The 14,278-nt window shown below is 47.6% G+C and overlaps 1 protein-coding gene across 4 annotated transcripts in view; it reads right to left on the bottom strand.

Annotated features, from left to right (window-relative positions):
- Window positions 1–14,278, bottom strand: part of Auts2 (activator of transcription and developmental regulator AUTS2) — a 1,102,310-nt gene that overhangs the window by 26,279 nt on the left and 1,061,753 nt on the right. For 2 of the 4 annotated variants that reach the window (XM_041648369.1, XM_041648372.1), the window contains 5 exons: window positions 12,014–12,497; window positions 9,339–9,586; window positions 6,715–6,956; window positions 4,867–4,911; window positions 452–547 (listed from right to left, as the gene is read on the bottom strand). In XM_041648369.1, coding sequence (XP_041504303.1) covers window positions 452–547; window positions 4,867–4,911; window positions 6,715–6,956; window positions 9,339–9,586; window positions 12,014–12,497 — 1,115 coding nt within the window. The remainder of the gene's footprint in view (window positions 1–451; window positions 548–4,866; window positions 4,912–6,714; window positions 6,957–9,338; window positions 9,587–12,013; window positions 12,498–14,278) is intronic. The other 2 variants (XM_041648370.1, XM_041648371.1) reach the window with 2 other exon arrangements.

Here is a 14,278-nt window from a genome sequence, read left to right as displayed (position 1 = left end):
ACAGTTGGTTTTATTTTATTTATGTATAAGTGTGTGTCTATGTGTGCATGCCATGTATGTATGAGTATTGACAGGTGTCAGGAAAGGGCACTGAATCTCTTGGAGCTGGAGTTACAGGTTGTGAGCTGCCTGATGTGGGTGCTGGGAACCGAACTTGAGTCTTTTGCAAGAGCCAAAAAGGCACTTATGCCACTCAGCCATCCCTCCAACCCCCTTTCTGCATATTTTGAAGAGTATAGAAAACCTAGCTCAACTGAGACTACATGGGTCCTAGCAACACCAAGTTTTAAACCAAAATGGACCAGGAAAATAAAAGTCTCATTCTGCTCCCTATGGTCCCTTTGAGTCTGTGAACTCATCACGGCAGACAAGCATGGACACAAGCCCCCTGCATGCCTAACCTGGCCCTCCACTAAGAGAGGCACCCACGTCTTCACTCTGAGGTTCTTACCTTCGGCTGGAACGCTCCTTGCAGTGAACCAAAAGGGCCCGTGGGTGGGATCATGGGGGGTATACCCGAGACTGCAGGAGGATAGGAGTGGAAGAGCTGTAGCCAAAGGTGGGGAGGGATTTAAAAAAAAGAAAAGGTTTTAGTAGGGGGGGCACGTGGTATGTCCCAATTCCCACAGAAAGACATTGACATTAGCAAGCCAAACCGATCGCGGTATGATGCCATTAGCCAAGCTACGATGAGACGAACACACAGATGCGCCATGAATGTTTAACGAAAAAAGTTAAAAAGTAGTTCAGAATCAATCGGCCAACAAATGATGTCCCCGATGAGAACATCACTAGAGAGGGAGCTTTGCTAATTATTAATCAAGAAATCACACAGAAGCTCTCCATGCACATCGAAAACAGGGGATGCTAAGCCCAACAAGACGCCCAGAAAATTACAAGTGAATTAGGAAAAAAAAGGAAAACCGAGAAGAAGAAGAAGAAGAGAAGGTCTTTAGCAGGGCCAGGATTTCATATTGAAACTTGATGAGTTTTAAATGAATTTAGATGTTTGGTGGTTTGAGGAAAGAGACTATTCACCATCCTTGCTTCATTAGGCTGTTCTCGAAGAGGCACTTCCAGAGGACAATTTAATCCCCTCATCTAAAATGATGACGGATATTTGTGGAGGGTTAAATGACTCGGTTTACATTTTTAAATGGAACGGCCAATTTTTATAGAAAGTCTAAAAAGAATCATCTCATCTCGTTTCCCCATTGCAGATCATTTGAAGCAACAGAGATAACACGGGAGTCCGGGACACCATGCTTTAATTAGAAATTCCTCCTGTCCCAGATCTTAGGTACGCAAGGCACCTGGTATTTACGCATGAAGCAGAAAGCCTTCTGGGCACTTTTCATGGTGTGGGCTGCTCAGGGAACAGGCGTGTGGGAGGCTACGGGAGGGGAGCTGAGCCCTGATGTGATTCTGACCACTCCATGACACAAAGATGGTGTCTAAGGAAGTGTGAGTCTTCCGGACTCAGCGGCTTACAAAGCACAAACAATAGCAGGAGAAACAAAACAAACAAGCTAGACACACAGCACAACCCACGGCAGCAGAAACGCGCCTCGCTCCTCAAAACATCTTATTTCTCTGACTCCATGATCAAACTATCCTACGCTATTTAAGCAACTCCCCAGCCCCGCTGCTGTCTAGCACGTTAAAAGTACGGTAACAAGATTTCCTTAACAATGCTCTCTCTAGGCTAGTTGTTTTCAGTAACGACCGAACTTCACTGAAGCCCCTATCTTCAGAGCGCAGGATGTTTTCGGTTGCTCTCTGTTTCATTTTGCTTTCCACAAAGATACCAAGAAGTTTTCCAGACTAATTGATATTGAACAAAATCCACTTAAACAGCGATTGCCAGCCAAGTACCCTCATTTACAGCTACTTTTAAGTCTAAAATTGTCTTTCAGCTACTTGAGCGCACTGCATCTTAATTTGCCTCATAACGGCCTAGTCCCCAAAGCAGGGGAGACTACTTCATAGATTAGCCCCCATCGCTAATATTATGAAATATCTCTCCCCCAATACGCCGTCTAAAGCAGAGTAATTAAGTACATGCTGTATTAAAACGCTCAAATTTCTATGACTCTGCCTCCAAGTGGTCCTTTCTTCTCTAATGGTTACAATTAAAAAAGAAAAACGGGAGGCCCATTCCTCTCTCCTTCCTTCTGATGCAGACCCTCTTAGAACAGAAACACAGCCAACTCCTGCCCCTTGTCTAACAGTCTGAATTGTCTCAGGCGTAAGACAGAAACTTCCCAGACACTCAGGCATCCAGACTGCTCCTCTGCCTTTAATCCAGGGACCCTCTGTGGCCTATGAGGAGGATGGCGCTGACATTTTGGTCTCAGGAAGTCAGCCGGGGGCCACCCGCTGAGCATAGGATACTTTTGTTAGAATTATTTCACTAGCTGGTCTTTCATGTATTTGTTTTCAATGTTTATTTTGTGTCTTTGTTTGTGCGTGCATACACCAGTGAGCGTGTCAAGAGATATCTTGTCTATTTTGGCTTTTTTAGAAATTTTATTTACTATTATTAGCGTGGGGGACATGCTATGTTTAGGGAGGGTGCCAGGACGTGTATGTGTAAGTTAGAGGACAATGCTGATTAGTTCTCTTTCTACCTTTATGTGGGCCCTAGGGTTTGAACTCGGGTCTCCAGGCTTGTGTGCTAACCATTCTTTACTCACTGAGCCATCTCCTCAGCCTGTCCGTCTCTCACTGGGATGTTCTCTCTCACTACCCAACTGGGTGACCAGTAAACCTCAGGAATCCCCCTGTCTCCACTTCCCTAGTGCTGGGATTACAAGTGTGGACCACCATGTCAGGTCTTTTCACGTGGGATCCAGGGGTTGAACTCAAAACACTCCTGCTTGTAGGGCAAAACCTATATGGATCAAGCTTTCTCTCTGACCTCTGACCTTTCGTTTAAATCTATAGAGCACCATGTAAAGACAGAATGTACCATCCGTGAGGCGCACTCAAGGAGGAAGTCCACAGATTTGCCCAATTCTCATCATCACTGCTAAAATGTTTTTGTGTCCGAGTGCTCAGTGGTCCAGGGTGGATCACATGGGGACTGAGTAACCTAAATATTCTTTTTTCTCTCCTTCCTACCTCTTTTATTCCTTATTTAAATTTTTCTTCTGTGGGTGTATACACACACATCTGTAAGCATAATGCCTGTGGAAGCCAGAAGAGGGCTTGTGTCCCACCCCCAGGTACTGGAGCTGGAGTTACAGGCAGTTATGAGCCACCCTACCTGGGTGCTGGGAACTGAACTCAGGTCCCTTGCAAGGCCAGCAAGTACTCTTAACCAACCTGTCTGGCAGGGTCATGGCTGACCTCAAGTTCCCTAAGCAGCTGAGGAGGGCCTTGAATTCTTGATTCTCTAGTTGCTACCCCCAACCTCTGGGATTTAGGCCTGGACTACCATGCCTGGTTTTGTTCAGTGCTGAGGATGAAGCCCAAGGCTTCTTGCATATTAGGAAACTGTTCTATATCTCCAGCCTGGCTAATTCCAAGAGCCCTTCCTTGGGTCAGTTCCAAAGGCCTCTAGAGAAGAAACACTTGGGACTGATCTCTAGTATTTTCTGGTCTAGTTATCTCGGCTATACTCTTGCACAGTAAGCAGTATGCACACATCTATTTAAAGCTTGAATGAATCCGGCTTTTGCGGATGTGTTAAGCAGCATTACAGCCGGGGTGTTAAGACAGTGCTGTCTAATACAACAACTAGCTCTGCACACTCTATCAACATGACGACAGTCACTACTCCTCGTTTTCGCTTTAAAAACACAAATTAACCAGGAAGCAGAGAGACGAGAGGAGCTTCAGGTCAAATTGACGCAGTATTCACCGCATAATCAAACTATCACAGTCGAACAGTCTGATCGCTCTCTACACAGAGAAGCTCTTGTCTCTTACAGGGCTCAACCTACAACCCAGATCAGCACCAATTATATCCTAGCAAGTATAATGGAAATTACCCAAAGCAGAATCACAACAATGACTGTAAAGGGAAAAAGAGCAATTTTTTTTCCATCTTAAGGTTTCTGGGGTTGTTTGTTTGTTTTTGTTTTTCGAGAGAAGGTCTCAGCCCAAGGCTGACCTTGAATTCTGGACCCTCTTGCCTCTGTTTCCCAAATGCTGTGATAACAGGTCTGTGCCGACATGTCTAGCTAAGACCTTTTTAAAATTAACTAACTTTTTTTTTACTGTTCAAATTGAAATAAGGTCTGGATAGCAATCTGGCTATGTGGAAAAGGTGCTGTATTAATTCCAGAAGAGAAGAAAAATCCACTCTTTTTTAAAGAGGCACGAGTCAAAATAAAAGGGATGGTTTCTTTATAGGAAAGAACTGAAATTTAATTTCCGGAGTCCTGTGTCCCTAGCATTTTGAGCGATGACTAAAATCTGCGATTTCATACTCTCCTAATCCAGCCACAGCCACTCTTTTGGACAGCCGTGTGATTTCAGCAAGTTCCGAGATGGGGCAATGCCAAGGACGCATGGTTGTGTGGCTTTTGTGAGACAGGGTCTCACATAGCCCAGGCTGTCTTACGTCCTGACCCTTCTGCCTTCATTCTTCTAGCTCCTGGCTAACAGGCTGGCCACCACACACGCAGCAGACTTGCTGCTGACCATGAGATTCAGTAGATGATACTGCATTGCCACCCAAAGCAAAAACAAAGAAAACAAAATGGCACACAAGCAAGCACCCTGAACAACAGGAGCGATGGGGAGACTCTTGCACAGATGAGAGAAAAGGCTGCCAGGCGCTTACTCCTCTGTGGCAAGAGCACCGGAAATGGAAAAGGCGGACAACAAATGGGTAGGTAGCACAGGAGTAGGACTCACACTATGCCGGTAGAATGGGTCAACTTTGGTGGGGTATTTGTCAAACTGCAAAGGGATCAAAGCAAAAGCTAGTTACTTCAGCTGCATGTTCTATCCACCCCTCCACTGGAGTGGACCCAGTAGACGCGCTTCTGTGTCCACCTCAGGGTGCACGACAAGCAGGTCTCCCAACAGGAAGTATCCAAAACATAAACGCTGTGATAGGCCCACCCAGCGTGCCCCACTCCTCAGGATACCTTAACGCTATGCTATGTCTGGGGACTGGCACAAGGGAAATAGCCAAAGTGGAGAAAATAGGCCCTTATTCAGATAAACCAGGAAAGCGGGCATCCCATCCGTGCTCGACGCAAGGGAGAGTCATCTGAGAGGAGGGAATCTCAATTGAGAAAATACCTCCAGAAGACGGGCTGTAGGAAAGTCTTAGGGCATTTTTTTTAAATAAATGATTGATAGGGGAGGGCCCAGACCATTGTGGGTGGGGTCATCCCTGGATTGGTGGTCCTGAGTTCTATAAGAAGGCAGTCTGAGAAAGCCATGAGGAGCAAGCCAGGAAGCAGCATCCTCCATGGTCTCTGCATCAGCTCCTGCCTCCAGGATCCTGTCCATATGAGTTCCTGCCTGGGTTTTCCTCGGTAGACTGTAGCTCTGGATATGTAAGTCAAATAAACCTTTTCTTCTCCCAAGGTGTTTTGGTCATAGTGTTTCAACCCAACAATAAAAAACCCAAGACACCATCTACCTCATACCAAGAACTAACTCCTTATATTGTCATCTTTTCTGTGGCAGGAAAGTGGAAGATTCTGCTATATCAGAGTAATGTGTTACAGGACAAAACGAGTGATTTGGGATAGGGTTTGTAGCCTTGTCTCTGGCAACAAAAAAGTGTATTCTTAAAAGAAAAAAAAAACATGCATGTCTGTGCGCCTGTGTGTGGGTATGCGCACAAGTATTCAGGTGCCGAAGCAGAGTAGAAGAGGGTGCTGGGTCCCTTACAGCTAAAGTTATAGGTGGTTGTGAGCTGTGCAACATGGAGGCTCGGAACTGAACTCAGGTCCTCTGGAAGAATAGCATGTGGTCTGTCTTAACCACTGAGCCATGTCTCCAGCCCCAAGTATTTCTTCAAATATTAAAGATTAGCAATATGAGATTGTGATAGTCATTGCTATGGGCAGGCCTCTCTCTTAGGATATGTAGAGAATTCTACTACAGCACCATTCATGGGTATTCCTGGTTTCTAAAACAAATATCCTACTTCTCCACATGTGTGCCAGACCCCAGACAAGGCAAAGTCAGGCTACGTCATTGCTGAGTTATATCTCTGTGGAACACATCTGCCCCTGCTGCCTGCTTGCTCTCAGACGTAAAGTAAGTTTAGGGCACTGTGTCGTAACATAGAAAAACAAGAAACATGGCAGTTCAAGGAAAACAGGATCAGGGGAAATATACGACCAAGGAAGAGGCAGTACCCAAAGTGAACATCCTCCCAACAGGCCCTTTGCTCCCAATCTTTCCCAAGTATTTCTATATTGGTATTCAACACTTTTAGATCTGGGGACAATCACCCAGCATGCACAAGCAAACATAATAACCCTTTCAGAAGCTTTCAAGGCTTTGTCTGAGTGTTTGGAAGGCACCCAGGATTAAATCTATCCATGGTGCCAATGATAGCCATCTAGGAAAATGCACCCACTCTGGGGCTCTAGAACCAGAGTTCATTGGGAAAGATGGACAAGACCCAAGGGACACCGCCTCCCCCTCCACAGCCCCCTCTCTCCATCCCCTCTCTCCAGGGTTTCCCAATGCCCATGCCAGCCCCCAAACCAAGCTGCATGCTCTACTTATCCTCACATTTCTGCCTGGGGTACGCACCATGGGAGGTGCTGGCGTCGGCATGATGGCGGTGGGTGGGATGGCGTGGGGGAACGGTGTGAAGGTATGCTGGTGCGTGTGCTGGTGCGTGTGCTGGTGCTGATGCTGGTGCTGATGGAACTCGGTCCGCAGGTAGGGCGGAGGGCCCAGGGATGCCCCTCGGTCGGCGCTCTGAGAGGCCAGGAAACGCGTGTTCAGTTCCTGCCTCAAGATGTCTTGTTCTGGAAAAGAAGGAAAGGGAGGTAACGATGGTGGGCCCTTTTCTTTCAGAACAGGACATCCTGGTTGCAGACATGTCCAGTGTGCATACCACATGCCAGCGCAGCACAGGATAGCTATGAATTCGGCCCAACACAGAATCATAAACTTATTTAACACATTACGAGGTTCTTGTTTTGTTTGTTTTTAACTGAGGGAGAGGCTTATGTATCCCAGAATGACTTGGAAATCTACACAGCAGAGAATGACCTTGAACTCCTAATCCTCCCGCCTCTGCATCCTAAGCTATGGGACATAGGCATGCAATGCTGTATGTGGTATTGTGTAGTGGTAAGAATGGAACCCAGGGCTTTATGCATCTTGGGCAAGCACTCTACCAACTGAGTTACATTAGTAACTGCGACAATGAGACTCGTGTGTGTGTATGTGTGTGTGTGTGTGTAAAATGTGATTGTGTGGTTCTCCAGTGTGAACTCTATAGATGACAATGTCATAATGTCAAAAGCTAGGCACAGTGTCTACAAGGACGAATGGAAGATGTAGGGATAAGGATAATTTACTTGGGGCACACAGGGGTGGAGCCAGGCCCTGGGATAAAAGGAGACAACAGGGGGAATAGATAGACTATATCAACGCTGGCTCTCGGTCCATGTCAAGTCCGCTACCTAGTCTCTCAGTCTCAGGTCTAAAAGCAAGCTCAGTCATTCTCAGGCTTGCTTGCTTGGTGAGTTCTGGACTAATGATTGTCTCAAAACAACAACAGGAACAACAAATGCACATGCGCGTGCGCGCACACACACACACACACACACACACATACAATCCAGCTATAAACAACAAGAACAAGGTGGGTGACTGTGCCCTGAGGAAAAACACCCACAGATGAAATTCTTGCTTCTACTTCAGATAAACATATATGCATGTACACACACACACACACACGCGCGCGCACTATTTAAATATTGTGGTACAGTGAGACACACCAGTCATTTGTTACATATCTGTTAGCACCACCAGGTTCTCACGCCTTCTTCAAGGATTGGTATAGCTCACAAAGTGGTGTAACATGGTCAGACTAGATCAACATCAGAGCACAGATCCGGTTAATACAATTAGGAGAAAAGAATACTAATATCTATCACTAGGTCAGTTCTCTGTGTGTGTTTGTGTTTGTATGCACGCGTGCGTGTGTTTGCACATGCACTCACGTTTGCATGTGTGTTAGGCACGTGTGTGGAGACCAAATATCAACCTCAGGTGTCATTCCTCAGTTGGGGTCCATATTTTTCTTCACGCAGACATTTATTTTAATAGTTACTTATTTGTGTCTGGGTGTGCACATCACCACAGGAGTGGGGTTACAGGAAAATTTGGGGGACTTGTTTTCTTTTTCCACCACAGAAGTCCTAGGGATGAAGCCAGGAGGGCAGCTGTTGTGACAAATGGCTGACATCACTGACATCACTTTGGTGTATTGAGACAGCGCTCTTACTGGCCTGTACCTCACCAAGGTACAGCCTAGCTAGACAGGCTGGCCAGGGAGTCCTGAGATTCTGTCCGTCTCTGTCTTCCCAGTGCTGGGATCGCAAGTGTGCACCATCATCTCTGTCTTTTTTAGTGGGCTTTAGGGACTGAACTGGGGACCACAGCTTTGTACGTCAAGCCCTATACTGAGCCTTCCCCTAGCCTCAACACATCTGTCTCTAAAATTCTGGGGTACAGTGTCATAGAAGACTCCCTCCTGAGAGATGACTCAAGAGTTAGGAGCTCCTACTGCTCCTGTAGAGAACCTGCCTTTGCTCTAAGCACCCATGTCAGACAGCTCACAGTCAGATGGGATTCCAGATCCGGGGGACACCCTCTTCTGGCCTTTTTGGTTAGTCACCTACACACATGTGGATGTGGCACACGCAAACATACTACACACACACAAATACATATATACACATAAATAAAAAATTAAAGTAATAAAAGAAATATAATACACAATAGAAGAGGGTTCTATTTGACAAAATAAACCCCTGTACCAACATGTGACCTAAAGGTCCTGGAATGACACCCACGGGCCTGTAATTGCTGTCACAGTTTAAATGTGTATCTCAGAGCACGTGCCATATGTGACATCTGATTTTTACTCAGTGGTGATGTCATTAAAAAAAAAGGTGTGACTTAGATACTCCATTTTCTTGTTTAGCATCAAATTCACCATGGCTCTGCTGGGCAATTTAGAGACTTTGCTGAACCTCAGCCACAAAAGATTCAAAGGAGACTCCAAGAACACACCCGAGGGGGGTGAGAATTGTGAAGTAATGCCGTCCAGTGGTGAGGTAACTGGCAAGGGGCACCAAGAGTATGGGTGTACCAATGAGATTGGCTCCTCTTACCTGAGTAAGTGCTCCCTGCGGGATGCCCGGGCACCTGCAGACTTCCAGACGTCAGCGGTGGGGGAGGAGGCAGGGCAGTGGGAGGGGCAAACATATTGGGGTGATGTGAGTGGGCAGGGGGCTGGAGGGTGGGCGTGAAGCTGTGCAGGGGGCTGTGGTTGGGCAGAGAGAGGGGAAAGGGAGAAGCCGAGGGATGGTGGGAGATGTGAGGAGGGGCTGGTTGGGTCTTGGCTGGAGTACTGCTTCTGCTGTTAGAACAAGAAAGAAAAGAGAGAAAGTCAGCATGACTTTTGCATCGTTCAGTATTTTTCTCACTATGTAACAGAGGGTGACCTTGAACTCACGATCCTCATGCACCCACTTCCCCAGCCCTGGAATCACAGTTGTGCACCACCACGTCCGATTTATACCGTGCTGGGGATGGAACCCAAGATTTCATGCCCACCAGGCAAGTGTTCTACCAAATGAGGTATAGCCCCAGCTTTACTTTTCAAGGAAGGAAGTAAGGAAGGATAGAGGGAGGGAAGGAAGAAGGGAGGAAGGGAGGGAGGAAGGAAGTCCTTGCTGGGCTAGAGAGACAGCTCAGTGGGTAAAGGCTCTTGTCAGCAGTTTTACTTCCAATCTCTGAGACCCACATGATGGAAAGAAAGAACTTAATTTTACAAGATACCCTTTGACCTCCATACCTGGCATGTATGTGCCCACACATACAAATACACACATATAAATAAATATATAAATGCAATTTTAAAAATTCTAAATTCCTGCCTATAGCCATTCCATATGCCTGCCTGACCCCTTCCTCTTCATCCATGTTCCCTGGCACCCAGAAGCCCTGTGAACCACAGATAACTGTGCCACCATGGCTAATGGATACCGAAGCCAGGACCCAAACAGCTGTGTACCACCCTGGCTACTAGATACCGAAGCTAGGACCCAGCAGCCCTGTGAACCACGGACAGCTGTGCACCACCCTGGCTACCGGATACAGAAGCCAGGACCCAGCATCCCTGTGAACCACAGACAGCTGTGCACCACCCTGGCTACCACATACAGAAGCCAGGACCCAGCATCCCTGTGAACCACAGACAGCTGTGCCCCACCCTGGCTACCGGATACAGAAGCCAGGACCCAGCAGCCCTGTGAACCACGGACAGCTGTGCACCACCCTGGCTACCGGATACAGAAGCCAGGACCCAGCATCCCTGTGAAGCACGGACAGCTGTGCACCACCCTGGCTACTGGATACAGAAGCCAAGAGCTACTGCTCTATTTCTGGATGCACCTCCATACCCTGCTCACATGGCTCCTCCTGCCTCAGTGTCAGGACCCCTCTTTTCTCTGCTGCAAAAATTTCACACTAGCAGCTGAGCTAAGAAAATAGAATAAAGTGACTTTCTGAGTCCTGCCCTCCTGACACTGTCACCTTGGCAGCACAAGTGAGGGGTCGGGCTAGGTTGGGCTTCATGTCCTGTGACGTAATCAACCATCTGGGCATATAGGTGAGACTTTACCCAGATTAGGTTAGCCGAGTTGGGAAGACCCACCCTGACAGTGGGCAGCACCATCTCATGGAATGTGGTCCTGGACTGGCCAAAAAGGAAAAATCGGCCTGAGCACCAGCACCCATCTCTCACTGCTTGGACTGTGGATGTCACGTGACCAGCTGCCTCACGCTCCTGCTGCTGTGCCTTCTCTGCCACGACAGACTGGACCCTCAAACTGAGAGCCAAAAGAAACCCTTCCTTCTTTAAATTGCTTCTGTCAAGTATTTTATCAAGAGTAATAAGAGAAGCAGCTCACACCACTCTTGTGGTTCAGAGGACCGTGAGGTGGACCTGACCCTGCGCAAGCAGCACAACAAACGAGTCCCTAAACCATCAAAGTTACACAGTGACGAAGATGGAGCCTGGGGACAGTGGTGGACCTAGAATTGGGACCCTGCAGGCTGATCTCTCCCTCTTCTTTGTAGACTTATTTGAGCAACTCTGTCAACTTCCCTTGGTGAGGCCCGAGAGTCAGAAGGAACTGGGCTCTCCAGCAGAGATTTTCTCTCAATAGAGCTGAGTGACCCACAGCAGGAGAAAGAACCTAAGAAAAGAAACCCTAACTCTGAGGGTCCTAGGCCTCTGGAAATACCAGCATGGCTTTCTTAAAATGTGCGCTCCACCTGAGGCCTGGGCCGGCCTTCTCAGGCCTCCTCAGACTCTCTTGGTGAAAAATCTTCAGGTGTGCCTCAGCTTGCCTGCCTGCCCTCAACCCTGCCATCCACATAGCTGTCCTGGTACAACCTCCAATTTCTGCCCATTTGTTTGTTTCGAGACAGGGTTTCTCTGTATAACCCTGGCTGTCCTAGAACTCACTCTGTAAACCAGGTTGGCCTCAGACTCAAAGCAATCCACCTGCCTCTGCCTCCCGAGTGCTGGGATTAAAGGCACATACCGCTATGCCTGGGTCCTTCTACCTTTTTTGTCTGAAGTCACCTTCTCCTCCTTCCTATATTACCTCAAGTTCCTGAAGTAATTTTACCCCACCCTCACACCCTACCAATGTCCTTAACACCCAACCCAAGAGACCCACTGATTGAAAACTGGGACCAGCTGCAAACACACAATCCTAACGTCTCCAAGCTCCTGCCCGGCGACCCCTGTCCCAGAAAGATTAGGGTCACTCACCTTAAGCTGTTGAGGCTCAGGCTACTGCTGTTGTAGGCCGACAGTGGCTGAGAGAGGCTCTGGGAGAGGTTCTGGGAAGAGGGATGGGACTGCACAGGCGGAAGAGCCTGCGGGAGCAGATGGCTGGGGGACTGCGGCCTGGGCGGCCGCTGCACCTGAGGCTGTGGGGCAGGCTGCAGCTGGGCTTCTGGGGGGCCTTGGGCTGGCTGTGTACTTGGAGGAGGAAACTGGGGCGGAGCCTCCGTGTGCTGGACCAAGTCGGGGTCTGGAGATGGAATCTGGAGCTGGAGTTCCGCCTGAGGCTGCGACGGTAGCTGGGGGAGCTGAGGGTGAGAGTCTTTGAGCACCACGGGTTCAAAGACGGGCTCTTTGCAACAGTCCTGGCTCTTCTCCTGGCTTCTCTCTAGACCCGAGATCTTGGGGACAATTGGCCCTGCATCTTGGTTGTCGTGTTCGGGCAGTGGTCCAACACCTAACTCTGGATCTGAACGGGAGAGAGAATAGACAAAAACGGGGGACTGTGAAAGAGACCAAGGGACAGAGGACAAGCAATCTTTAAAAGGATGAAACATTCTCAACAAGACTCCACATCTTCCACCGAGCACCCCGATTCCCATAGTTTTTGGTAATGTACACTGTTAGTAACTTCAGCTGCCTGGGATCCAAACCCCTTGTCTAATCTCTGGAGGCACCAGGCACAAATGTGGGGCACAGACATACATGCGTGGAAAGCAACCAGATGTGTATAAAAAATACATAAAAATGAAAAAAATCCTAAAAAGATAAGTAACACAAATAGATAAAGAAAATAGAAGAAAGATACCATGTGAGTAAGTACTTCTGTATGTGTCTGGAGAGGAAATCAATGCCAATATTGTCTCCAGTGAAGGCTAAGAAGTGACTCAGGGGTACACCCCCTTGGCTAGAATGCCACCTCACCCGGCTAGGGGCCGGAATGTTGCTCAATAGAGAGCACCTGCCTTGGAAGCCCTATCGAGGGGCTAAGGGTATAGCTTAGGGTGCACGAAGTTCCATCCGCAGTACACTCAAACCAAACAAACAGAACAACCCAGTGTGAGGCTTGAGGGAAAGAAGTGGTCATCTAGTCATTGGGCCATTCGGTAACGGGAAGTCTTGTGATCGAAACTCTGTCACCATCTAGAACCTGTTCTACAGGCTAGCTGCACTGCGGCAGGGCTCCGTGAATGCTCGCTCACCTCGCAGGGACAAGGCCCCGGGGTCAATCCCAAGCAGAAACCAAAAGATCCAAAGACAGAAAATAAAAACAAGGATCCTTTTTACAGTAACAAGTATCATGTAATCCTTTGGAATTTTCTTGTTAGAGGAAATTACGGGGCCTTTAAATTTTTGGTTATGTACCCTAAATATTTTGAAAATGTAAAAAACTACAAATAAACAAAATGAGAGACAGAGACAGAGAGGAGAGAGAGAAGAGGGGGTTGGAATCAAATATCTAAGAAGCAGTTCTCATTAGACGAAGCCACCTTCTAGGAGGGGGGTTTAGAAATGTGTACTGTGCTACTAGGCTGTAGCATTACTGGCTCTTTTAAAACCGAATTTATTTTTATTTAGGTGTATATATGTGTGCCTGTATGAGCACAGGTGCCTACAGAAGCCAGAAGGGATTTGTCACACATCTCTGCAAGCTGGACTAGCAGGCTATTGTGAGCGAGCCTCCCGATAATGGTTGCTTGGGAACTGAACTCTGGGCCTCAGGTTCCTAACCACTGAGTGACCATCTTTGGGCCCCCATTACCGGTGGTTCAATCAATCGGATTTACAACGATGGGAGGAGCAAGGCAGCACACTGCCTGTTAGCTTTCTAGTCCTCACTGGACATGGCATAGCTGCTAAGACCCAGAACTGGCCTCTGTTTGGCATAGTTTTATTTACATAGAATTTCTGGAAATGGTATCACTGTGTTTTGTGTCATGCCCCTATCACCACCCCACTACACATTTTTTTTGTTTTGTTTTGTGTTTTTTAATATCATATCTCTTCGTAGCCCTTTGCTGACCTCAAACTCAGTCATCCCCTTGCCTCAGGCTCCTAAGTGCTACAATGAGACATCACACTTGACCTTTGTATTTCATACTTAGAGCTTCACCAGGAGCTGTTCAGTACTTGAAGCAAATCATATTAAAAACTGGGGAGGCTGCCCAGGGTACCCATGATGGTTAACCTTGATTGCCAAGTCCACAGGATCTAGAACCGCCGTGGACAAACCTCTTGGCGCGTCTGTGA

Source organism: Microtus oregoni, unplaced genomic scaffold (genome assembly GCF_018167655.1).
Source record: "Microtus oregoni isolate MIOR12 unplaced genomic scaffold, Mior012 000003F_ref0000135, whole genome shotgun sequence".
In the NCBI taxonomy this organism is placed as follows: Eukaryota; Metazoa; Chordata; class Mammalia; order Rodentia; family Cricetidae; genus Microtus; species Microtus oregoni.
This window is presented reverse-complemented; position numbering and strand designations above follow the sequence as displayed.